Here is a 26,614-nt window from a genome sequence, read left to right on the forward strand (position 1 = left end):
ACTTTTCAAAGGTTTAAAATTTGGCCTAATTTGGGTGATTTTTTCCTCAGTGATGGCTAAAGGTGCATTCTTGACACACAGCCACCCTGCTGCTGAATTTCTAGTCCCTGCTCCAAAGCATGGGGTTGTTAAGGCTTTTAAAAATAAATACGTAAAACATTGCCAGAATATATATGCTATATTTATTATATGATTTAAGAATCTCCTGATTTCCCATTGAGCATATTTGTAGATTTGGTCAAAAGTTCCAAATGATGAATAAACTGAGCAATAGAATAAATTTATCAAGATGCACAGTTATTTTTTCACAAATCTGTTGGATCATAAAACCCTAGTCCCAAATCCTGGAAGGAGGATGGCTGCAGGGAAAAATGTTGCTTTGATCTTCTCACCCAGTCCAAACCTGTAAGGCGCTGCCTAGCTTCTTCTGAAATGCTGAGCACAAACTCTCCTGTTGATTTGAGTGGTGATTGATGGGCTCCGGGTCTTTCAGAAAGAGCTTGGTACCTCACAGGATCAACTCTATGGAAGTTGCATGAGCTCTGCACAAGGCACTGGGCATTTTTAATGGGGCTGATAGTTATTACAGTAAGAGACAGAGAATGAAGATTAGCCAGCAAAGAATTCCTTTGCTGAGTTTTATCTCCATTTATAGTAAAAAGCTAGAACTATGTTCTCTGTATCCTACAATCATACTCGTGAGATGGTGACCGTATCTGAATGTGTCCTGGATTGTATTGGCTATAGCACTTGGCTATCTTATGAAGTATTTAATTCACTAAGTGATTTTTGGTTAAAATATTACTGGTGTGTAACCAATAGTTGATTTCACAATTAATACTCCAAACTGCAACAGCTGTGTAAGGAAATGTCAGACACTTAGAGAATTTCTCATCTGTTCACAGATCTTCCACTTAAGAGGCCCTTTCCCTACAATGTACTGTGAACAGAAGGAGGCAGCGTAAATTCAAAAAACCACAAGGGTTTTACCTGATGGGATAAAAAGACAGTTCACCATTTTCATTCCTGTTACAACAGCTTCATTAGGCTTATTGCTGCTTCCTCTTATCGGACATAATTAGAAGTTTCATTAAGTAAAAGCATAGCAGAACCATACTAATATGCACTAGGCCTAACCCTGATGTCCTTGTGAAGTTCTCATTCTATCCCGCTCAGTCAAAACTTGCACCCTCCTATCTTCTCCTAAGCCTGCCCCCAGGAGCAATTATTTTGCATTTCACACTTTACGTACCCATGGGAGGGACAACTGAATTTTTCCCGAAGGATGGTCTTCTAGTGCTTCCACTGAACAAAACAGCACCTTAGCCTGGAAAAAATGAGTCTTGTGTACTTCAGTACCCTTGTCATAAATTGCTAACTGAGAGGTTTTAATGTTTGAAATGGAGACTTGTTCGGCAGAGAGGAAGGTGACCTCTCTGTTAGCAGTTCTTGAATGCTAATGAGCTTATTTACTGTTCCTCTGAGGTAGTTTTAATGAAAATGAAAGAGGGGCCGGGTGGATTTCACTACTACCAAGAAATGGAGGTCAGGTTTTTGCAGTGATAGTACTCTGAGCATCCTGTCCAAAACACCCACTGAAGTGGCCGTGGGAGTTAATGAATACTCGAATGGCTATTAAAGCAGTCCATACTAGAGACCTGGATTAAAGGGATCAGTAGAACCATGAGACATCTTGTTTACACCGTGTTGTCTATGCTCAGAGGGGGTCTGTTTAATGTACCTTAAGGTTTACATTACATTGACAGTCTCGGGGCTTTGGGTCATAATTCTGTAAAACTGTTTCCTAAGGGCTAGAGTGTACTGTGGCCTACATCCCCCCGGGAGGGAATGAGAAGTGAGACTTCTGTATGGGCTCCGCAGACTGAGCACAGGCTTACTCCCTCCACTGAACAGGTGCATGAAATGGAAGGACAGGAATAGGAGCAACCTTAGCTCCGTCATCAGCTTCCCAGGCAGCACAACTGAGCTGCTGCAGGAAGCGTCTAGTTTGCCACCGGTGCAGGCAAGCAGGAAGCAGGCAGTTGTAACTGGGGTGTGTCTCTGAGTCATAAAGCTTTCGGTGGTGGTGCACCTTACATTCCCACACCCCCCTTGTTCAAGGTCTGCTTGAAGTCACAATCTAGCTCTTAATAATACTTTAGAAACAAACCAGCTAATAAACATGGTTGGAAAAGATCATTCCACAAGGTAATTTGTGGGAACCTAGAACAAAGTGAGGAGGTTTATAAATGAAGAACCCATATAAAATTCACTTTAGCCATGGAGTAGGGACTATACACAAGATGAAGGCTTATATGTGTCTTTGAATTAGGACTATATTATCTAGTGCCTACATTTATTTTCTAGTGCTTCCCAGGGAATTTTTGTCTCATGGAAAAGCAATCGTAGAAGTTTATCATTTAATTATAAAAACGTCAATCTATGCAGATCTATCTGATGCAGTGCCTTTGGCTGATCCAGAGTCAGAAGGTTTAGAAAAGTCTTTGCCTTCTTGTTATACAGTTCCAAAAGCAAAGCTCGTGAATCTTTCAAAAATAAAAATCCGATGTAGATGTTTATACAATATTACAGATGGGAGACCTGTCTAGTATGGATGCAGGCTTTGAAATAAAGGCGGGATTGGACAGTAACACCTTTTTTACAGCTATTTTTTAAGCTACACGTATAATAATTCTATGTCACTTAGTTTTGACCGAAAATTTATTTTAACTCATCCCCAAAACTGCTATATCTATGGTGGATCACACTCCTCATACCTAATGTAAGATATATTAGAACAGATCATACCATCTACCTCTCTAGTCTGGCATCTGGCCTCTGGCATTGGTCAATATCTGTATTAGAATAGGGTGACTCCAGCCCTACTCTCCACATGCTCAGAGGGCCTCACCCTGACACTATTGAAGTTGTTGGCAAAGCTCCTATTGACCTTGATGCTGTAGGATCAGGCCCCTAATGTACAGGGCTCTGAGCCAATTATATAATGTTGTAAGACAAGAATTCCCCTTGCGACCAGCGGGTGACTGGTTTATGACCTGAAGCATGAAGTTGGATTTCTCATATCATTTTCCTGGCTTGTCTTTCCCCCGCCCCCAACAATGTTGTTAATGGTCATAAAATGATCTAGTGCTACTGGAAATCTAGTCACAGCAGTGGCTCAGCAGTGAATTCCACAGGTTAACAATCTGCTGCACAAGGAAGTCTCTCCTTTTGTTGGCTCCACATTTACCGTCCTTTCTGTTTGAACAGAGCTTTGGGGATGGGGGGTGCTGCGTTATGTGCCACCCATGTAAATGTGAGTGGTATTCTTTTTGAAATAGAGAAACAATGTCAATGTCTTCAGTACACAGGAGCTGCTTGAATCTTTAATAAGTATTTGAACTTGACCCCAAACTTGCAGAGAAGGATGCATAGTTGTAAATGTAGAGGTGACTTATGAGGACCTCTCACCCATTTATCACACTGCAACAAGCTTTCTTCCATGGTGTGTAAATTTTCTGTACATAAATCAAAGGGGAAAAGCCAGGTCATGCTGCTCTTCATTTAATCAGCTTAGGGATAAATGATTTCTGCTAATCACCTACCAGCACCTTCTGGCAGTAGGGGTTTAGACAAGTTTTCTTGCTTTGATTCTTCATTTGGTAGGAAATTCGTGATGATCAATACCCTCAGATATGATAGATGTTCCCAGGGGATTGATACAACATGCTTCTTTGAGAGCTACTAAAAGAACTGATGCATAGTGCCAGCCAATTGCTTGTGCAAACATGCCCTCTTGTGTCTGCTGCAAAAGCAAATTTTTTAGACTTGCTAATGAATCTAATGTAGTATGTGGAATGATTGCTTCTAGCCAAACATAACTTCTATTGAAGTCAATGGAGGCCACATTCAAGGACAGAATATGTACAGACAGAGCCAAATCTTCATTCCAGGGCAGGATTGAGGCATGTTGGCAAAGCATTGTGGGGAAGCTTGTGCTATTGTTACGCATGCGGCACCTAGTTATTAGATAGTGGAAACTTCTGATTCCAGTGATGTGAACCCAACAATCCTTCTCAAGAGTCTTAGATGCATATAATTCAATTAAAATGCATTGCACAGGGCTTTTATTGTTTTTTACAGAGCTCTATACAGATTTATACATAGAATGAAATGAAAGAGCAATTATGGATGGCATTCTCTCATGTTTTGTTGTCCACGTTTACTATTAGGGAATGGAATGATCTGTGGGTACCTCTCTAATGGCTGATTTCGGTGTCTGCAATCAATAGGCCACCATCATCCCAGTTTTATTCTAGTATCAGAACTTTTGCATGCTGTTGCTGTTAAGAAAATGATTCAATTTCCAAATAACTTGTTTCTTCAGTGGATTTAGCTGCAGTTGATTAGCTAAATATTTTTGATATAATCATATTAGGCAAACTGGAAAATTTATATCAAGTACCAATTCACACATTTGCATTTGTCAGAGTCAAGCTTTATCGTAATTAAACATGTGGAATAGCAGAATAATTCTTTGTTTCCATCAGAACTCTCTGGATGAAAATGAGAGGAATGTCATCTAAGAATGTACTGTTCACTCACATTTTCCATTTCCCTAAAATGCTAGAAAGTGATCTAAACTAGCTCTGTTATTACCAACTATAGGCTGCACTTGTGTAAAAATATATTGGAACTCATCAAATGAATCAAATTATGTTCACAAACTAGTAGTATTTGGGGTACACTGTTTAAAACAGTTTCCCCAGAACACTTGATTTTTGATTCAGCCAATTCCAAGGTAATCTCCCCCACCCCAACCGAAACACACAAAAAAGGAAGAGTAAGATCACTATAAATGCCAAATTTAGCCATATTTAGTCCACTCAAAAGAAAAAAATATATGCATTGGTACAGATGTTGGATATTTTTTTAAATCACACATCCCAGTGAAGGATAGAATAACAGTGGATTCCGTTAGCAAGGGTTTCTAGTAACTGGGAAGGCTTGTTTGAAAATGTGTGTGTTCATGTTATTCACAGTTATGGGATGGTTTCCAGCTTTATTGATGTAATTTGCTGCTACATAGGGCAGCTAGTAGAGCTGGTTAAGAAATGGCTTCCCATCTTGGCAAAAAAATTAGTTTTCATCACAATTTTTCTGACTTTTTTTAGTTGTCTGCAGTCATTTCAGTCAGGTGAATTGTTTTTCTTCTTAACTGAATGTTTCAGTTTCTGGAACTTGGTTTTGTGTTGTCTTTTTTTTAAAAGGCCCCCAGATTGTTGAAAACAGATATTTCCCATAGAAATTTTCATTTTAAAAAAATAGCCATTTTTCCATCCTAAAACTTCTAGATAGAAAACTTTTGACAGTTCTAGCAACTTCTTAAGGAACCAGTTATGGTTCAAGAGTCGTGAAACAGTGTCCTTATGCTGGCTCTGAAGTTGTCTTACTTTGAGCATAGATATGCATGCACTTCATGAAAGAAACAAACCCCCACAAGGAATGTTGTTATTGATCCCTGAGTGGCTTTGAAGGCTATTATTCCACATACAGATCTATGTTTCCGTTAAGTAAAGGAAATATTTCATATCACACAATTCCACAAGAGGCAGAGCTGGGATGATGTGCCTGCCTCTTATCAGTCTATAGCTGAAGTCACTGAGTTTTTCACAGCAAGCTATTGATTTTGCTATCCAAATGCCATATGTCCTTAATACAAAAATCCTATGATAAATGCAGGGCTTTTGTGTCTTGGATTGGAGGCTGAATTCAAAATCACAGCGTTAACACTTTTGTATTTGAGTCTCATAAAATTAAGGTGATATTTTAATGCTGCCACAATAAAACCATAGAAGTTGGAGATTTTTCACTTGTTAGATTATCCCATCCATCCTTCTGCAAAAACAGGATTGTTCAGTAGTTTACAATCGTACAGTCTAGTTGTAACGACAGTCAAGGCTAGTGATATGAATAATAAATAACATGCTCTTATACGTTGTACAAGAACACATATACCTATATATATCCCCTGCACAATTCAAAGTAGACATCATGCCATATTTCAGAGTCTCTTATTGGGTTAGTTCCTCCTATAATCTCTAAAATTTCATGTGGTGACAACATGCAGTTTTATTGTTCTAACACAAAAATTTATACAAACTTTCTGAGACATTCTTAGAAACTGATCAGAATTCCCATGACCTTTGCTGGCCATTTGCAGCAGTCTTCTAGATTTCAGCATGTTTGTGTGGTGGCTTTGCTAGAGCACAGCTCCAAATATAACCCTATTAATTAAATAATCATTTAATCTCTATCAACGTTTTAAATGTTGGATCTAAATTCTCTGACCAAAATCACAAATTTTATAGCTTGGCTGTTTATAAAATGAAGTCAGCTGCCTAAAAACAAGACAAATAAAACTCATATTGGGAAAAACGTGTAGGTATGGTTAAATGTTTGAGCTAACCCAAACATGGATTAGTCCCTGCCTCTCAGAGCAGTCACAGATGGCAATTATGCATTTAAAAGAGATTACTGATGATAGAAACTTACATATTGCCTGCTACATATAAACAGGAATCCCGGCCAATAACTTCCAGCAAGTGTCAGTTTGATATATCTCAAAATGACCCAGAAATGTGAATTTCTATTTAAAATATATAATGTAAATGTTAACTGGCTGTAGCTCCATGATTCCTTTTTTTAAAACTAGGATTAAAATGAAATATGCCTCCAAGGCAGCTTCTCTAAATATTAATTCTAATGCACTTGATTTCTTCCTTCCCCAAGGTTGTCATTTGCACGAGGAGGAAATAATTGTCATCATATTAAATATTCCCTCTCCCAGAGAAGTGTTGCTATAAAAGCCCTGAGAATCATGGGGGGATTAAGGATAAATGGGGTCCAGATCTACTAATATACTCACCACTTCCCTGGTCACCCACTCCTGCCTCCTCAGTGATGCTACCTAGACAAATCTTTAATCCTCCCAGACTCTTCTTCCCCAGTACTTGACTTGTGTTTTTCCACACAGATGCCTCTTTCCGCTGACCGTGCTTCCCCAGGTCAGAGTCTCGTGCTTCCTGAATCTTATTAGCTTTCTGTTAGAGGCCTGAAGATCCCCTGTTTTTGTCTCCTGCTTTACACATCCTATCCTTGAATCCTAGGACTACAGCCCGTTATCCTTCCAGCCAAAGAACGTTGGACAGAGCCCCCTTTGAGGCAGTTAACGCTGTTCCTTGGGTGGCTGGAGGAATAACTGTTGAGGTGTATATGCTACATCTCCATCATCTACAACCCAGAAAGCAAGAGATGATGACCAGGAGGTAAAATGAGGTCTCCCTTGGGCTCCTTCATCAGGCTCCTTATGTTTTTAGAAGCCCACTATGCACACCTGCAAGCAGCAAGTCATACATTAATATATTGAGTGGAGCCCTTCTTAAGGCAAGAGTGCCATCTTGTGATAGGTATAGGAAAGAGAACGCAAAGCATCCTTGCCATTCATAGGATTATGCTCCTAGCATAAGAAGTTCCCTCCAAAGACATGTGTAATGGGAACACATTGTAGACCTGAGTCACCCTTGGGGCTGAGGAGAAAACCATGCCTAAGGGAGCTGACGGTAGTAGTGCACCACCACTGTCCTCCTCCTCCTCCAAGGGGAGTGATGCTCCGATTGCAGGACTGCAACCTCTCTTCTGGACAGACTTCCCACTCTCAGCCTGAAGTCTGGTGGTAGACATGAAGCCCTTCTGCTTTTCTGCCAAAAGACTGGCTTAAGCCAGAATCCCCCATACAAACATCACTGAAGCTTTGAGTGTTCAGATAAAATGAGACCTAGCTGCAAACCCACCTTTGGTTTGTAAAACATCATGTGACCCACACACCTCCTGGATGTGGTGCTCTGTCCCATCTAGTGACACAGAGATCACTTAGAGAGAGACTAACAAGTCTGCTTAACAGCCATATGGCTTTTAGCTGAGGCAGTAGACGCTCATGCATTTAGCTCCAGAGGTCCCAGGTTTGATCCTGACGACCAGGGTCCACTGGCAAGGAGGTTTTGCTCAAGAAAACAATCTCCTGGCTGGTCTTGGGTGTGTCGATTTGAGAGACAGAGAGAGAGACCTGGACTGGAACTATTTATCCAAGTCTCTCAAAGATAAACTAGCACCCAGCTCCAAACTATCCCGGCTTTGCTGCTGCCTTACTAAAGGCATAATTCTATTTAAGCTGATTTGTTAGAAATTATTTGTATTTATTGGTGGTGGGTTGTATTCTGAGTACCTCAAACTATTTTATTGTGTCTCGAATTCTAAGCAGATCCCCCCGCCCCGGTAAAAAAATTTCAACCAGGATTGTAAAGCAAAAGTAAGTACTAAGTGCATGTGATCATCTCTCTCCTCATGACTCTGTTAGTGACTACAGCAAATTACTGCTCCTTTACTTCAGGGGGTAAAGGTCTGGTGGAGCTGCAGGTCCTGGTTTCAGGCCCTAGTGATGGACCATGGTGGTATCTGTATGTGCCTGGCTGCAGTTTTACACAGGAACACACTATCAATCTGGCCAGTGGAGATAAGAATACCAGACCAGCCTTAGCTTGCAGGGCCCAAGCAATAACTCACTTTGGGCCCAGGGCAGGAGGATATGGAAACATGGTCTTGAGTGCCTTTCATGGGAGGGGGAGAGGGGGAGATAATAGGGCTTTGTCAGGGCCGGATTTATATTCTAGGCACAGCATCTTCAGTGCCCCCCCCCCCAGCTGACCTTCATGTTTTCTATAAAAAATTAAACTTTTAACTCACTTTTAGGTGCCCCTAGAATGCCACTGCCCCTAGGCACATGCCTACTCAGCCTAATTGGAAATGCGACCTTCCGATTGCCAGAGGGTCGGAAAAGAGGTTGCCAAGGCTCGCCCAGGGCCCCCAGCCGCCTGTAGTTCCAACTGGCAGCTTCTGTGGAAGGCCAGCCTGAAGACAAGGATCCAAGATCAAAGTTAGTAGCAGCCTGGCCAGAGGCGTGTGCCTAGCCCTTTACAGACATGGAGAAGGCACGGTCCCTCTCCCTGCCCGGGGAGCCGTCTAGTGCCTCCCCCGCCGCGGGAGGGCGGACCCCGGCCACGCCCAGCGCGTTCTCCGCCCACCCGGCTCTCCCTGCCCCGGGGAAGGGCGGAGGGGAGGCCCGGGCGCCCCTTTCCCGGGCGGAGCGCGGGCCGCACCCAGCAGGGCTCAGCGTGCGCGGAGCTCCCCGCACGGCGCGTCCTTTCGCTGCCGCTGCTGCGTGGCTGGGCGGAGCGGGAAATGCGGGCGGCTCCCTCCTGCCGCTGCCCGGCCCCCTGGCCCTGGCTGCTCGGGGTCTGCTGCGCCGGGGTCCTGCTGGCCTCGCGGACCGCTGGAGCCGGGCCGAAGGGGCCGCTCCCTCCGCCCAGAGGTGCCGCTGGGAGCCGGGGGAGGCGGCCTGGGGGCTGCGGTGGGGGCCGGGACCTGTGCTGCGGGATCCCAGGGGACTCCCCGGGCACGAGCGGGGCCCCGCTTCGTGCATCTGGGCCCCTCGCCCGCTGCTTATCTACCCCACAGCGGGTGGGACACTGAGGCCCGGGGGGGACTGGCCCTGGCTGCGGGCAGGGATGAACTGGGATGGCAACAGCCCGTGTTAATCCCAGTGTGGACAGGGCAGCTGTAGCGTTAACCCTCGCTGGTGGGTCAAGGGAAACTCCGGGCTCCCCGCAGGGTTTATCTTGCCCACTGTGCAGGTTGGAACTGCTTCGTCTTTACCAGGGCAGGGTTAAATACACCCGCTTCCTGGGGCAGGCGTTAAATTGCAGGGTTAAATACACCCGCTTCCTGGGGCAGGCATGGCCTTGGGGACTTGCCTAGGGCTTCTGGCAGAGCCGGGCAGTGAGCCCCCAGTCTGGAGTCCCAGGCTAGTGCCCTAACCTCTGGACCAGGTGACTACTTGCGGCCTGCCTGAGAAGTCTGTCTGTGCTGAGCTTCCCGGCTCCCTACTAGTAGCTGCCTGGATGTTGTAGCACAGGTGGAGGCTCAGGCTAACCACCTGAGGTCGGCCCTGGGGGTAGCCTGGGTCCAAGCTTGGGGGGCTACCCCAGTGCCAACACGTCCACCGTGCTACCACCAGCCCCATTAGCACAAATCCAGGCTGGGAGGCTGACTCCCAGCTGCAGTGTAGACTTACCAGTCAGGCTTGCCACTGTCCTCTTTGGCTGATCTATCTTTCTTTAAGCAGTAATACTACTCTGAGCAGGGCTGGATAACATGGTGACGTCTTAATTTTGCTTGTGCAAAAGCGATGGTAGGGTGTGAAACCCAGAGGCAAGCAAAATGTCTACTGGAAAATCTTTGCACTTGCTTAAATTGTAACCGTTTCCCTTTTATTTCGTAGGTTATTTCAAGAAGCCGTTTATAAAGGTGCTCTCCATTGCCTTAAATATTATTAATTATGTTTATTGTGGTAGTTCCTGGGGGCCAGTTGAGAATGGGACCTTTGGATTCTTAAACAAGTTTTTGATGTTAATCTTTTTAACTATTGTTTCTTATAGGGATGTCCGAGGCTCCTCTTGATGTTTTTAGTAGGGCTGGGGAGGTATAGAGAAGTTCCAATAGGTTTGCGGTTCTCAGATTAGCTTGTACTCATTGGTGGTAAAATAAATGTCATGTAACTCCCTCTTTGTAGATGGCATGAACGTTCTCTTCATAGTAGCGGATGATCTGCGTCCCGCTTTGGGCTGTTATGGAGACAGCCTTGTAAAATCTCCAAACATTGACCAGCTTGCATCTCGAAGCGTTGTGTTCCAGAACGCCTATGCTCAAGTAAGTAACAAAACTTAATTTAAAAATAGCAGTTGTATTTCTGTAAAATAGTTAATGGTTTGGGCACAGAAAGTGCTGGGGAGACCATTGAAACAGCCAGTTGCTGTATTTTAAAATATTTCAGGTAGTAAAAGGACAACTGGGCTAAACTGTATTGTGTGTTTATCTTTGCTGCAATGAGGAAAGGACCGCAATGAAGACAATTGTCATTGATATTAGCAATAATGGTGTGGTACTCTATTGTGTATCAGCTTGTGAGTTTCACTATTTACAAAACCCTATTAAAAAAAAAAAGCCATTTTGCACAATACCAATTCTGTGCTTTCTACCCTAGATGTAGTCTTGTAAAAGCTTATTCTACATTTACCCTCCCCTCCTTTTGTGAGCATGATATGTTTATTCCAAATCCCTTATATTGTCCAGATTATTCTTTGTAGGGGCAACTTCTAATCATCATTCTCAAGCTCAGGACTCTAAATCTTACTACTTTTCTTTTGCTGGGATGGCTGACTATCACGTCTGCATTCTCAGCCCTGCCTCCACCAAGAAGCCAGAAACCAGGGCCCTGAATCTGACTGGGGAGTTTGGGGATCTCAGTGGAGTTACTTTTGCCAATATGAAACAACATTCAGGCCTTTGGACTCTAACCTGGATCTCCCACTTGTCTGTTCTTTGCATTATTGCTAAGACTGCCCAGATCGCCTGCACTTGTCACTTAATGTCAGCACAGTCCATCTGCCATTTTCATTCCAACTCTGTTACTAGTTTTCAAAAGCATGGTCTTTGTTTGATGTCACACAGTTTGTGTTACTAGCTGCAAAATCAAAGCTCTAGGCTCTTCTCAGGAGTCTGTTAGATTGAGATCCCAAGTGCAAGAAAATACACATGTAGCTTGACATCCGTTTGTGATGTGGGCGGTGAGCAAGAAGAGTCTGACTGATACCCAGAGTAATGATCCCAGACATCTCTGCTGGGAGCTATGTTAAACATTGTTAGTTGGATTCCACCAGCTCCTAAACATTTTGCCTAATGACACCAAAATCACTTGATTGCACTTCAGATACAAACTGAATATACTCTACTTTCCATTAAGCATTAATTTTCCTGTCTCTTGCTTTAGCAAGCTGTGTGTGCTCCAAGCAGAGTGTCATTTCTAACTGGACGCAGGCCTGACACCACACGGCTTTATGATTTCCACTCCTACTGGAGAGTACATGCAGGAAACTATTCCACAATACCCCAGTACTTCAAGGAGAATGGCTACACGACCATGTCCGTAGGAAAAGTGTTTCACCCTGGTATGGCTTGTAACAACACTTAGAATCTTTGTTTAACATGTTACCACAAATGAATTGTGTAATTAGGGACAGGTTTTTTTCTTTCATATTAAATGACCTAAAATATTGTCATATGTCTGATGTAGAATAAAGTCCTTCTAGGTGGTCCTTGTCTTTGTATAAACCATTACATTTTATAGAGTTACGTTTAAAAGTGGGGCACTAACTGCACAGCATCATTCAACCATGGGAATCGATCTGCTGTAAATTTTCACATACCACTTAGGATGTTAATGTCGAGTATTTAGAATTTAGACACTGCTAAAGATGTACCTAGACCTTCTGTGTTCAGAAGACCAAGTGGTCTACAGATGTCAGTCAGGGGAACTTTGCGTAGAAAAGCCATGGAGGTAGCCATCAATCTAGTGGAGTGAGTTCTGATGTCTGCTGGAGGCATAACTTTCCATATCTGGTAACAGAATCGGATACAGTCAGAAATCCATTTTGCAAGTCTCTGGGTCGAAATAGGTGTCCCTCTGGATCGCTCCGTGACGGAGACAAAGAGTCTAGAAGAATTCCTAAAGGGCTTGGTTCTATCCAAATAGAAGGACAAAGTCCTGTGTATGTCTAGGGTATGCATCGTGGATTCAAGAGTTTGCATGTGGTTTAGGAAAGAAGGTCAGCAGGTGTATCGGTTCATTGATGTGGAATGATGAATGGACCTTTGGAAGAAATTTGGGGTGCAATTGGTGGGTCTGCCATGAGAGCTGCTATTTATCCTGCCTGTCTGGCAGAAGTGATTGCCACTAAGAATGCTGTTTTCATAGTGCATGATCATTCTCTGTCTGTCCCAGTTAAGCTGCATAGAAAATGAGTTCGCTATTTAAACAACAGTAAAGAGTTAAAAATACTATGTGTGAATAAGAATGGCCATAATGGGTGAGACCAAAGGTTCATCTAGCCCAGTATCCTGTCTTCTGAAGTGGCCAGTGCCAGGTGCCCCATAGGGAATGAACAGAACAGGCAATCAAGTGTTCCATTTCTGTTGCCCATTCCCAGCTTCTGGCAAAACAAGATTTTTCTGTGATAGTCCTCTGTTGAAACTTGTTACCATTAAATTGTTTGTTGGATGTGTAGAATTTTAATGATTCTTAGTTTTACTAACAATTTATATACACCTATAAATACTGTCATTAGTCCTAATTATTTTGTACTCGGAGCTAACCTTGCTCAAGATGCTTGAGGTTTCCCTTTCCTCATAGCCAGCTGTGTTTTAAGTACTGGTAGCTAGAGTAAATGTTTCATCCTTTAGTTCTTGAATGCTTTCTTAGTCCGCTGAATTAGCTCATAAAATTAATGGAACAGTTTCTGTGTTAACAAAACAAGTTAACCATGTGTATCTTGTAGCTGAACTGTTCCTAGTTGAGTGAGCTATAAGACCATTTCTAATATTTGCTTTGCTTATTCCTCCTTTCCAGGGATTTCATCCAATCATAGTGATGACTATCCGTATAGTTGGTCCCTTCCACCTTTTCATCCCTCTGCTGAAAAATATGAAAACAGTAAGGTAAGCAGGCAGTTTGATTGCAGGTGGACCCAAATAAAGATGTGTGGAGAGTGTTTCAGGATATAAATATATTACTACTGTCAGGTACAAGCTCTTGCTAATCTGAGTCAAATGTGTTAATTGGGAAGATACATTTCTCTGATTCTGTAACCTAGTGGGTTAGAACTGTGGAGGAAAATCACTAGTCAAATACACTTCTCTTCACCTCCCTACCAAAAAGACGTGTCTCTTTGTACTGAAGAATGGTTATGCTCATTAAGAGCCTGATCCTGCAAATGCTTGTGCTTGTGAGTAGTTCTCTTGAACTTGGTGGGATTACTGACACGTGTAAGTGCTTGCGAGACTGGGGGCCTTAATTTGTATTGAGAGCACTAAATCCTTTATCTCTAAACTGTAGCTATCATTTCTTGCAAATTACCTCAGCCTCTTCTCTAGGTGGTAAAGTGCTGTCAGCTGGCTTGGCTGAATTTGAACCAACCCTACGCAATAAGGGTCCCAAAAGCCACTTGAGTACAGAACTGCTTAATGCATCTTTTAGTTTAGTAGATGGAGACCATTTAAAACCTGCTTAAGGAGCCAGCAAGCCACCAGCTGCACAACAATGTGGGTTCTGTTGATACTGCCAGTGGGTTTCAGATGGCATTTGTTTGTTTAGGCGCAAACTGTGGCCCATGGCGTAAGGATAACCTCTGTGCTTGATCCTGGACCTTTGCGCATCCCAAATTAATTTGTGCTAAATTACAAAACTTGACCCTGCAAAGAGGGGATTAAGATAGCCATGTTTCGACAAGCCATCTAAAATCAGAGTTTCCTGTCGTCTTCAACGTTCCAGACTGTTAGTTACGACAAGTGTGGTCCAAAGGAATTAATGTAACATTTTGGTAAGTACTGCGCTATATCTACACTACAAGCTTTAGCTACGCTGCTGTAGCATTGTGGTGTAGACGCTTCCTGTGTCAATGCTTCCTTTGACGTAGTTAATCCGCCTCTCGGTGAGGGGTGGCTAGAATTGTTCCATCGACCTAGCTACGTCTACGCTGGGGGTTAGATAGAGCTATCTGCAGAGTTCAGGGCATGACATTTTTCACATTAATTAGGTCAATTAATTTTAAGATCATGCCTTAGTCAAGCACTTAGCCAACAGTTACTGTGCAATCAGTAATCAGTCGGAGAACACTTCAATCTCTCTGGTCACGCGATCACAGACATGAAGGTCGCTATCTTAAAACAAAAAAACTTCAAATCCAGACTCCAGCGAGAAACTGCTGAATTGGAATTCATTTGCAAATTGGATACTATTAATTTAGGCTTAAATAGAGACTTGGAGTGGCTAAGTCATTATGCAAGGTAGCCTGTTTCCTCTTGTTTTTTCCTACCCCCCCCCCCCAGATGTTCTGGTTTAACTTGGATTTTAACTTGAAGAGTGGTCAGTTTGGATGAGCTATTACCAGCAGGAGAGTGAGTTTGTGTGTGTATGGGGGTGGGGGGGATGTGAGAACCTGGATTTATGCAGGAAATAGCCCAGCTTGATTGTCATGCACATTGTGTAAAGAGTTGTCACTTTGGATGGGCTATCACCAGCAGGAGAGTGAATTTGTGTGGGGGGGTGGAGGGTGAGAAAACCTGGATTTGTGCTGGAAATCACTTTAGATAAGCTATTACCAGCAGGACAGTGGGGTGGGAATAGGTATTGTTTCATATTCTCTGTGTATATATAAAGCCTGCTGCAGTTTCCACGATATGCATCTGAGGAAGTGAGCTGTAGCTCACGAAAGCTTATGCTCTAATAAATTGGTTAGTCTCTAAGGTGCCACAAGTCCTCCTTTTCTTTTTGTGCAATCACAGTATTTAATAGACTGGAGTAGTAAGGACTTCCTAGGTAAGACAAAATTCAGCCTTGGTGTAAGTTGGTTGTAAGGTTAACTGTTGAAAAATACTGACTTCCGTGGCAACTAGTGTTTGCATCAGCCACTCATGTCTCTCAGCATACAGCATATGCTCCAAAGGCCCTGCTGAGGCCACCTTCTCTTCTCAATCCCTTACAACAGTCAGTGTTTCTCTAGTGACTAAATATCAGCCACTGTTGGCACATACCCAGAAACTAGTGGGTCAGGTAATTGTTTCCAAGATAGCTTTCCATGAGTCCTCGGAGTCAGAGGGAGCAAAAGGGCAGATTGATCACGTAACCAATTTCCAACCACTCACCAATGAGCCACAGAGCCATGGTTTCCTGGGTTCTAGAGCTTGGCATCCTGCATGTGACTGTCACACCCTCAAGCCAACTGTAGAGCTAGGATTCTGCTGCTTATTGGACGCAAACAAAAGTTGCCTGTTTGTTTGGTGTGTAGCTGAGCTCAGGAAAATGGCACTGTTTTTTCCTCTGTGGTTTTGATCACCTTACCTAGAACATGGCAAAGCTTTTCTAGCACTAACACTAGCCACTAATTTCCTGATCAGACTTTAATCCGCCATCCTGTGTGGTGGGCAGAGTGATCCCCCTGAGTAGAGTCAGACATGAATTGCTCTTGAAGCCTGTGGGATGTGTGTGTTCTTGGTTTGATTAAATTAAAGTAGATATTTCTTCTTTGTTTTCCTGAAGACTTGCAAAGGAAAAGATGGAGAGCTTCATGCCAACTTGGTTTGCCCAGTCGATGTGGCAGAAGTGCCCTTGGGTACCTTGCCAGATATACAGAGCACTGAAGAGGCCAGACGCTTATTGAACATCATGAAAATAAAGAAGCGTAAATTCTTCCTGGCTGTTGGTTATCACAAACCACACATCCCTCTGAGGTATCCTCAGGTAAGGAAGGCTGGAGTAAAACCATCTCACTGGGAAACCTCGACCAAAGTTATTCAATGATCAACATTAATCTTTTAAAAGTTACTTTCACAAGTATCTTATAATGTTATTGTAAACCAAGCTGAAAAATATCCTTGCATTGAAAGGCTGAGACACACTCGTAGCAGCTGTCACAGAAAAGTAACTCCGAGTCAAAATATATATTCTTTTTAAATGTTTTAATCTCATCAGTACGTTCACAGAGCATTAAGTGCTGGACGAAAAGCCCATCCTTACTCAGTTAGTACCTGCTGAACATTATTGTGACTACTTGTGCAGAGAGGTATACTCTGTCTGAGGGTGGCAGAATGAGGCCCTAAATGATTTGCATCCTGATCTTCCTTCCCATTTATGTCAATGGCAAAAGTTCCACTGAGTTCCAAAGGAGCAGGGTCCTGTGTTTTTGAGAAGACTTCACTTCTTGACACATGCTGTAGGTCTCTACCATATCTGAGATGAGTAGTAGAGTAGTCTGTGACATGAGCCAAAGAACATGTAGGTGCCATACACAAGAACTTGGTACAGCGTTATCTCCTGCAAGTCTCCTGAATAGATGCTCTCTGCTAAAAGCACAAAGTAGGTTGGTGCTTGCCAAAATACCTTAACCAGCTACCACTGAGTACCCTTTACATTGGGAAACTTAAAGGTGAACTGAATGTGGTGGTGGGATGGAGGGGCACAGAAGGGGAAGTGGTTGCCGCTTTGTGATGTGTAAAGAAGGCTTTGAAGGGGAAGGGGGAACTTTATGCTCTTTTTTTTTTTTTTAACCTTTTGAAATATCAGATCTTGTTTTGCTGGAGGTCTTATGGATTCTGAGCTTCCTCCTCCCTTAATTGATAGGCAAAGGGTTGAATCTTTAACGAAGGTGTCCTTTTTACTAACTTTTTCTCGGGCATTCTGAGTTACGGAATATTAGCAAAACCAGCGTTTTAAACAGTGGGAGTAAAAATCACTACCTCCCCCTTTAACTAATGGGGTTTCATGGGCATGGTAAATCTGCCATGATCCAACAATTCTGTGGGCATCTGTAGCCTTCCAAGAAAAGCAGGAGAGACAAGACCTGAATGTCTAAAGTAAGCAAGTTAAGCCAACAAGCAGCCACTCCTTGGCGGGATAAGCCTTTCATGCTTTTAAAAATAAACCCTAAAGAAGCTAGAAGAGTTGCAAATCCTTGGTTTTTCTTTGCTCTGTTTTTCAGTTGATTCTCAGGGCTCTAAATGAATGCTGTGCTGTGGGGACGCCATATAGGCAAAATAAAGGTGGACGCTTGGTTATGGAAACAATAGGGAAAGTAGGATTGACACACAACATTTAAGTAATCCTGAGAACATTACATGACAGCAGTACAGTCTGTACCGTAAACACCTGTGTTGCTGTTTGAAGTTTCAAGATGTCCTTCACAGAAAATGGATAAGAAATCCTACTTTATAACTGCAAACCTTAGTCTTGCTGTACCGAAATCCTAATATGTGTTTGTGTTGTATCGTGAAGGAGTTTCTCAAGCTGTATCCGCTGGAAAACATCACCCTAGCCCCAGACCCTCGGGTACCTGAAGAACTGCCTGCTGTCGCATACAACCCCTGGACGGATATCCGACAAAGGGAGGACGTCCAGGCGTTAAACGTCAGCTTCCCTTATGGACCAATTCCAGAAGACTTCCAGGTAAGCAGCCTAAGTGTTGCTTTGAAATCAGACTTCCCTAGATCACAGTTAAGTGCAAGGTAGCACAAGACTGCTGTTATTAATGTTTCAAAGCGCGGCCAGCACTTGACACCCTGGGGAGCTCGCATGCCCTGCCTCACAGCTACCAGGCCAGCCTTTGTTGTAACTGAGTCGTGAGTTGGGTCAGACTAGCAGGGGGTAGGCTGAGGGTGAGTGTGCATGACCGCTTGTAATATTCCTGCTCCCACTCTTGTTTCTGGGCTGCGAGTGCTGCAGGGGAGGTGTGTTCAGACCCTAACAAGAATGTTGGCACCATCCCAGAGCAATCCATCTGTCTTTACTAGCCCTTCCTCTTTAAGGACCTCGGTTAGCCTTCCTTCTGGGAAGACACTGACTCCCGTGGGGCATTGCCGGGGCAACAGAGTGCTATCTGGGGCTCCTAAAGGACAGCATTGACTGGCTCAGAGCTTCTTGCTTGAAAGAACTTGTAGGAAATATTTGGAATTTCCTAGTTGTTCCCTCTGTTAAATTTAACTTGAGGCATGAATTATGTGCAGACAGTTGAAAATAAAGCTTTACAGTGAAAATGCTGCAAGCCCTTTTATTAGAGCAGAGCTAGCAAGTGTCCGTGCAATTGCAGTGACTCTCCCTTTTTGGAAAAACTTGCAGCGGCAGATTCGTCAGAGCTATTTTGCAGCAGTTTCTTACCTGGATACGCAGGTTGGCCTGCTGCTGAATGCCTTGGATGATGTTGGGCTCTCGAATAACACAATTGTGATGTTTACTGCTGACCATGGTAAGCATTCAAATACTTCCGTGGCTATATGCAAGCAACTCTCTTGTGTAAGTTAATCCTGCCACATAAATCCCTTTCACGTTTGCCCTATGCAGTTATGCCTTATGTACCTGGCTTGTTGGCCTCTAGTTAACATACATCTAACACATGCTTCCATGGTTGCAGAACTTATTTGTCCCTGCAGTCAGTCCTCTCCCTAATCATGCGGAGGGTTTGCTGTTGAGTGGTGAACCCTTCCACAGTTTAGTAGCCTGAACTTGCAGCAGTCTCAGCTTTTTCTGCCCCAGGGAGTGACTCCGGCTGGAAGAGTGCTGCTCTGGAGTAGCTCTCCCATCACACTTCGTAAAAGCCTCACCTGCTGAAGTGGGCAGCAGACTTCCTCATTAACTGATCAAATGCAGTTTCTTTCACCTGTGCTTGCAGTTGCGAAATGTCTAAACCAACAACTTGGCAGTACAGCTACAATCCATGTTGCAGGGATCTGGCGCTCTCTCACGGATAGCGCTATGAATGCCATTTTAATTCAGGATGGGGCGGGGAATGCCTCAAATATTTAGGGAGATTGAGAGCTACTTAACTTTGTTCGAAACTTGCCACTACACCGCTCTAGGCAAGATGACCTATTCTAAGGCCCTTCCTTAGGAGAATACTTTAGCTTGCTTAACTAGTTAATGAGTTACAGAATAGAAGCATTAATAGTGTTTTTTGTATTAAAATCACTGGATTAGATATGCTTTCTTATATGCAGATGTGACTTGTGGTCATTCTTGTGTAGATTCAGTGCTTCTTTTTCCCTTGCCCTGTGTCACTAAACTGAGCTATAGTTCCAGGACCTCAGTTTGCTGAGCGATCACAAAATAGTATACCTCAAAATGCTGAACATTGATGTTGGTTCTTTTTTAGAGCCTGCTTCCCTCCCCCCATCAGGAAAGAGGGGTGCGGATGGCTCCTGTGCCATCTTAGAGGATTGGCGCATTGTTGGGCAAGATTCTAAAGAGTTTTGATCTCACCTTGTTTCCTTAGGGATGATTTGACAACCTGACTCCAAGGGATGCTCAGTGACAGAGTAACATAGAGCTGGCAGCTATGTAAATATTATGTGACTGCTTCAAGGAACTGATCTGGAGATGCATATGTGCAAAATGACATACCCCAATTTCTCCTTCATGTTGCATTTTTAAGGCTTGAATGCTGGCTCTAATTGGGAAACGGGGGGAAGAGAGGAAGGAGTAGCTGCTAGTTGGTGAAAGAGCATCATGTTGCAAGATTTTGTTGGTTCTTTAAACAACTTCCACTTTAGAGAACTCTCTCAGTACGGTTAAACACCGATTGATATTTACTAGCTAAAATAAACTTAATAACTGAATAGTGCTTCAAGGACCATAGGTCTGGGGTCACTGCTGTTGGGAGTAGATGAATCTGGCGGCTTGGCTGTTCATAACAGAAATGATCACTAAGCTAGTAATCTAGTATTTTCTTTAAATGATATTTTGTATCCTCTAGGATGGTCTCTGGGTGAACACGGAGAATGGGCGAAATACAGCAATTTTGATGTCGCTACCCGAGTGCCACTGATGTTCTATGTACCAGGGAAGACGTCTTCCTTTGCTCGTCCAGGAGAGAGAATCTTCCCCTACCTTGACCCCTTCACCCATATATCGGACTCTGTAGCGGCAGGTACATTTTCATAAGCATTATCATAAGTTGCATAAGCATGTGCAATTGCAATCCCATATCTTAACCCAACGATTATGCTTGCCATCGGCATACCGGTCAGTGGAATTGAAGCTTTTTAGGAGCAGCTTCCTTTTGCTACCGGGGGCTAAGCCTAAGTGCTGGTGCCCTGGGATTAAAGGGTTTGCCCAGATTTCCAACCTGCGGTCCTGTACGGTATCGGACACACAGAGGTTGATGTCTATTCTCTCTCAGCTCAGTGATTAGGAAAGTCTGTGCAATCGTCAGTCCTCAGTGTGCCCTAAGTTCAGCATGTCCATACTTTGTCGCCTACATACAGGAGGATGTATTGACAATATATGTCTGCAGCGGAAACCAATTTGGTACTTCTGTTTCCAAGTGTAGGACTGAGAGAGCAGTGGGAGTTGCTGCTCAAAATGTGTTTGCCCTGCAGATTTAAATAAAGCTTGTACAAATCTCTTCCATCTGGTGTTTGGTTCTGGCTAGTGCCGTCAGTCTCAGTCTTTGTGGCCGTGGTGCTCATGTAGAGCAAGACTTAAAATCATCTGTGAATACAAGCGCTTGCTTCAGCTAGATCTTCGTTAATGGAAATAGCTACAGGGCTGCATTAACTAAATGGAAGCTTTATTTTTATGTTGGTTAGAGGCCTAAAGGAAACCTTTGATAGTGGCTTGCGCAGTCATTGCAGCAGCAATTGGTGAGCGCTTGCCTTGCAGTTGTGCTGATGTACACAGTGAGGACACCCAAAAGCAATGTTTTGGCAGAACTTGCCACAATCAAGCAATTAACATGATTATTTCTTTATCTTTTTTGAAGAGCTCCTCCTCAAAGGAGCAGATAGTACTTCTCAAGGCACTGATTAGAACATCTGAGGAATAGAAGAGGGAAAAACTAGTATTCTCCTCCTGGTGTTAAGTTTGGTATAAACACCTACATGGACAGGTATCCTCCGAACTACAAGCCACACCTTCTTAAATGGCTCCAGCGTTGTTGCCCTATGAACTAAATGCAAAGTGCAACTGGTAAAGAGCCCCTCTGGTTACGCGTCTAAAAAGATCAGCCTGTATCTCGTGAGCCATGCTATTCTCTAACTTGTATTTTGACGCTTTTTCTAGGAAAAACCAAAAAAATGGTTGAACTTGTATCTCTCTTCTCAACGCTCGCGGAACTTGCAGGCCTGTGGGTTCCTCCCGTGTGCCCTGAGCCTTCATTTCATGTTGCGCTCTGCACCCAGGGGCCTAGTATTGTCCAGTATTTTAACTCCACTGAAGAACAGGATGACTATGACAATGACATTGAAGATGACCATGAGGAGCCTATAGCTTTCAGCCAGTATCCACGACCTGCAGACATTCCTGAGTGGGACTCTGATAAACCAGAGCTGAAAGACATAAAAATAATGGGGTATTCCATGCGTACCATTGACTATCGCTATACTTTGTGGGTTGGGTTTAATCCCAGTAACTTTAGTGCTAATTTGCAGGATGTCCATGCAGGAGAGCTGTACATGGTAGGAAGTGATCCCAGTGAGGATCATAACATATATAACAGTACTCTGCATGGGAATCTTGTCAAAAAGTTTCTTAGGTTCTTGAGGTGTTAGGTCTGGGGATGCTCCCTGTGTGTGCACTCTTGTTGCTGAAGTAATATGACGCTTTCCTTTTTGTATAAACTTTGTTGTACACAAAGCACCTGGCTGAATTAAAATCCTGTTTATACAAAAATAGTAGCTTCTTTCATCTTGGTTTCGTCTTGTTACAATGCGCTGGGGGCTTTCACCTGGCAGATTTTAGATGAGTTGGAGCAACAAATAGCTTCCATGTGCATGCTTCTTAAAGGGCTGTGCAAAGGTGGACAAGTATATACTCAGGTACTTATGTGGTCCCTAACACTGCAGTATCAGATAGCTTCCCCAATGAAAAGGAAAAGCGTACTCCCTCTGCCGGATGGGGTAGCTTGAAAGGTAGCAGAGTGTATAACTTGCTTGTGTATATGCCAGTCTGCGGAGAGCGTATCATGTAAAACCTAAGTCAAAAATGGGTTTTGCAAGTAGTCTTGCCATTTTACTTACGGGGACACTGAAGTGTAGATGTGACGGGGTGTGCCAGGCCCTTGGAGGCACCCTGCTGGAGGCCTGGTGGTCCTACCACACCCCGCCCCAGAAAAGGAGCAGTGAAGGTGAGTCCTCCAGCTTGCCTAAAAAGTGAAGCAGCCATTCAGAGTGCAGCAGACCGAATTAAAAGGAGCTGCAGGGTTTGAGCAGGGCTGGGACTAGAAGGGCTAGGACAGAGGTATTCTCCAGGCAGGGAGACCTGTTAGAGACCCTATGCAAACAGGGAACCCATCGACTATAACCATACAGTAACAGATGAAGAGGATGGGACTGGGAAGCAGTCCAGTTAATGTAGCAGCAGCAGCAGCTATTAAAGAAAGCAGCAGGTGGCTGCTACTTGTAGGGTCCCTGGGTTGGGACCCGGAGTTGTGGGCAGGCCCGGGTTCCCCCGCCGGCCACTTGTGAAGTGGCCAAAGCCCTGAGAAGGGGACAAGTTTTGTTCTGGAGCTCAGAAAAGGGGCTAGAGTTTTAAACAGGCCCAGAGACTGGGCAGAAGACCCCAGAGAAGACCATCATTTGTTGGACTGTGTTACCCTGGCAGGGTTTCCTTCATATGTTTACACTATGCATAGCTTATCTGGAGAGTTGAGCCACTGAAGACGCACCTGATGAGGGCAACTGCCTATAGGGGGCACCATGAACAGAGAAAGCGAGAGGGCAGGTTTGCGCAACACCCCCGACAGGAGGTGCTCGTGAGAGATGTGTGCACCATCATAACAAAGGTTAAGTGGCTTACCCAAGGACATAGTGGCAGTTGGGAGTTATGGGGTCTGATCCCACCAACTAAAAGGGGCAGTCAAGTGTATTTCACTCCAATTTAGCTTTTTTTAAAAGTAAACCTCTTTAATTTGCCTCTGTTAGCTATTTGAATTTCAAAACGTCTCCTTTTGAAAAAAGTTTGAGACGTTTTAATGTAGTCTGGCTTGTTCCTTTTGTCCCTTTATAATATTTTGTTTCCTGGCAATATGAGTGTGTTTGTACACTGCTTTATATGAAGAGCTGAATGGCTTTCTCCCCGCCCTCAATTCTTTAATGACCATAGTAACTCCTGGGTAACCTTTTCAAAAGCTCCCCAGTCCAATTTTCAAAAGTGATGGAGGTGCCAAATCCTATTGACTTTCTTTTCAATTTAGGCTCCTAAGGTATTTAGGGGCTTATGAAAATGTTATCCCTCGAAGAGTTCATTTTACTCTCTGTGCACGTACCTGGGTAAAAGTGTTTTTCAGCATGACTTGCATAGTTTGGACGCTGTATTTCATCCTGCTGGTCAAGGGTCAGTTGTGGCAACTGCAGCTTCCTAGCTCCGACCTGGTTTTACTGCGCTTCTATAATTGCATCTCAGGGCAGCCTGAGCCTGCACCAGTGGCAGCATAACTGGTGAGGCTTTGATATAGGGATGTTGCCCTAGAATCATTCCATTGGGCAGGAGGAGGGCCACGGCCCTCTGGTGGATACTCTTTCAAAGGGCAACAGTGAGCTCTCAGAACATCCCTAGAGAGGTGGGGACATTCGTTTGGAGGCTCAGTATCTCTACACTGTTCCCTCTTCTCCTGAGCCAGTGCATCTCTCAAAGGTACGCCTTTCTGGCAGCTGTTCCAAAATGTCCCTAGGGAGTAGAATTGGACAAGTGCACCCATGTGCAAACTGCGTTCTGACCTCCCACAAGGAAGTCCTCACAGAGGAGGATAGGGCAGAGTACAGCCCAACCCCTTGCCCTCAGCTCTGCCTTCCCATGTCCCCTCATCTGTAAAGCCTAAAATCAGGCAGGGAGCTTGCACGCAATGAGGGACGGGAGATGATGTCACATAGGCTCAACCACACTCCTCTTCATAGAAACTTCACCGTTTTCCCACCCCAGGGGATTTTCAAGAGGTTATGATCTGGCCTCACTGTCTCTTCCTCTTGATCTATTTATTTCTCTGTTCTTATTTATTTGTATTGTGGTAGCACCTGGGAACCCAAGTCATGGACCAGGACCCCGTTGTGCTTGGTGCTGTACAGACAGAACAACAGCTCCTTGGGCAGATAAAGGGTGGTGTCTTAAGAGCTCCAATTGCATTGAGCCACAGGGTTAGCAGGGACTGCAAGGGTTATCTAGTCTAAACCCCGCCAGGATGCTGGATTTGTTGTGTCTAAACCATCCAAGACAGACGGCTATCCAGCCTTCTTTTGAAAACCTCCAGTGAAGGAGTTTCCGCGCCCTCCCTAGATGTCTGTTCCATTATCCTGTTCTTACAGTGAGGGAGTTTTTCCTGAGATTTAATCTAAATCCAGGCATTGCTGCCATGTTCAAAATCCTCCTCTGACGAAGGCCTCAAGAAGCATTAGCCCAATGACTTACTGACTATTTTTTGTTCTAAACGGAGTCTCCTTCCCATTCTGTACACTCACACACTCTGCAAACTGCCTAAGGCGGCAGCGTTGTCAAGGTGCTGTCAACACTTTCCCAGGAAGTTCCCAGATCTCTGTCGCAGCCCCCCTCAAAAATGAACCGCTTCCAGGTTTAAAATGGGCAATGGCTGACACAATCATGGCCTGAGCTTTGCAGCTTTCTTCAAAGGAATTTTTGTGTTGTGCAGAGCAACACAAAGGGCCTTGAGCAGCAGCTGCCCTGGGTCAGACTGATAGGTACGTTCTCATACTGGCAACTGGAATGAGGTCTGTGGTATTGGGAACTTGTGTGTTTATTCCTCCGACAGACACTACTTCACTGTGAGTTGTGGCTAAATCTGTAACAGCCAAACGATGCATTTCAGACAGATTGTTAATGCGATGGCAGTAATTTGAATGATGTACTTCCGACAGGCAGCTCCGAAGCCGAGTCTGAACTTGTAAGATCCAGTTTAAATGTCAGGGTATCTGTTTTTATTCAACTGCTTCCTAGTGAATGAAGGACCATTATCAAAGGATCATGTAATGTTAGATCCTACCACCCTGACTCTGTGAGTTATCTTGTTTGATAACTACCGGCAGAAAAGTATCCGTCAACGTGAATAAGGCTGGCTCATGCTGTGCTGAAGTGGTGTGCCTCATAGATTAATTGATTTAATTTTGGGGGAGAATCCACAGCTATAACTTTATTTCACTGAAACTCTGTGGTGTGCTCACTCCTAATTATGTAGAAATACCACCATGAATTTGATTCTCCGCTAGAAGACCGCCGTTATTTAGTGCCTCAACAAAACACAATCTGAAGAATAACGTGATTTTATTAAACACTTATCAGTAGTAGTAATTTGCTGCATACTCTGCACAGCCTCTTCATAGCTGTTGTAGCTTCAGTCTCCTGTTCCTGAGGTAAAAATGTATTCTTTTCATGTATGCATGTGGACCTAGATTCTGTTCTGGTGTGCACTGAGCTGGCTGCACTGACTTCAGCAGAACTCGGCCAGTTTCCACTCGCTGAGGATCTGGGCTCCAAGGAGAAACAGTTTAGTGCAGAATGGTACCACCTTTGAGTTGTCTGCCTGAGCTGGGGGTTCTGTTCTTCTGCTAGCCCACCTTGTTTGTAATTGAACTGGCTGCATTGAATCTCTTTAAACCCAAACCGTACGGTGCCTCTGCAATAGCCATGCTGGGTTGCTTTGCTTTGCCCTTTGTCGCTGTTAAACAGTTAACGTCCCAATGCCTTCTAGGTACCCATCTCACAATTCCCACCTCACATCCCAGAAGCAGTGCATTCTGGGAGATTTTGCAGTGCTACTACTACAATAGGTAGCAAAATAATAGTGGGTGAAGTAGCTGGACTAGTTCAGTTGGTCACCACGCTGCTGCTAAAACAAATGTTATGTCTGCCATCTTGATTGATACACTGAGGGTTGAACTGGGGAGCTCTACTGCT

At 44.0% G+C, this 26,614-nt stretch overlaps 1 protein-coding gene across 3 annotated transcripts in view; it reads left to right on the plus strand.

Annotated features, from left to right (window-relative positions):
• Positions 1 to 22,378, plus strand: part of IDS (iduronate 2-sulfatase) — a 46,633-nt gene extending 24,255 nt beyond the window's left edge. For 2 of the 3 annotated variants that reach the window (XM_084639253.1, XM_084639252.1), the window contains exons 4-11: positions 10,688 to 10,824; positions 11,945 to 12,122; positions 13,580 to 13,668; positions 16,268 to 16,468; positions 17,999 to 18,169; positions 18,839 to 18,965; positions 20,469 to 20,642; positions 21,776 to 22,378. In XM_084639253.1, the coding sequence (XP_084495379.1) occupies positions 10,693 to 10,824; positions 11,945 to 12,122; positions 13,580 to 13,668; positions 16,268 to 16,468; positions 17,999 to 18,169; positions 18,839 to 18,965; positions 20,469 to 20,642; positions 21,776 to 22,263 (1,560 nt within the window). In that variant the 5' untranslated portion in view covers positions 10,688 to 10,692 and the 3' untranslated portion in view covers positions 22,264 to 22,378. Of the gene's footprint in view, positions 1 to 9,133; positions 9,428 to 10,687; positions 10,825 to 11,944; positions 12,123 to 13,579; positions 13,669 to 16,267; positions 16,469 to 17,998; positions 18,170 to 18,838; positions 18,966 to 20,468; positions 20,643 to 21,775 lie in introns of those variants that run through there. The other variant, XM_084639251.1, reaches the window with a different exon arrangement.
• Positions 22,379 to 26,614: the final 4,236 nt, after the last annotated feature.

The sequence above is a fragment of the Lepidochelys olivacea genome (genome assembly GCF_965140295.1).
Source record: "Lepidochelys olivacea isolate rLepOli2 genome assembly, chromosome: 9".
Taxonomy (NCBI): domain Eukaryota; kingdom Metazoa; phylum Chordata; order Testudines; family Cheloniidae; genus Lepidochelys; species Lepidochelys olivacea.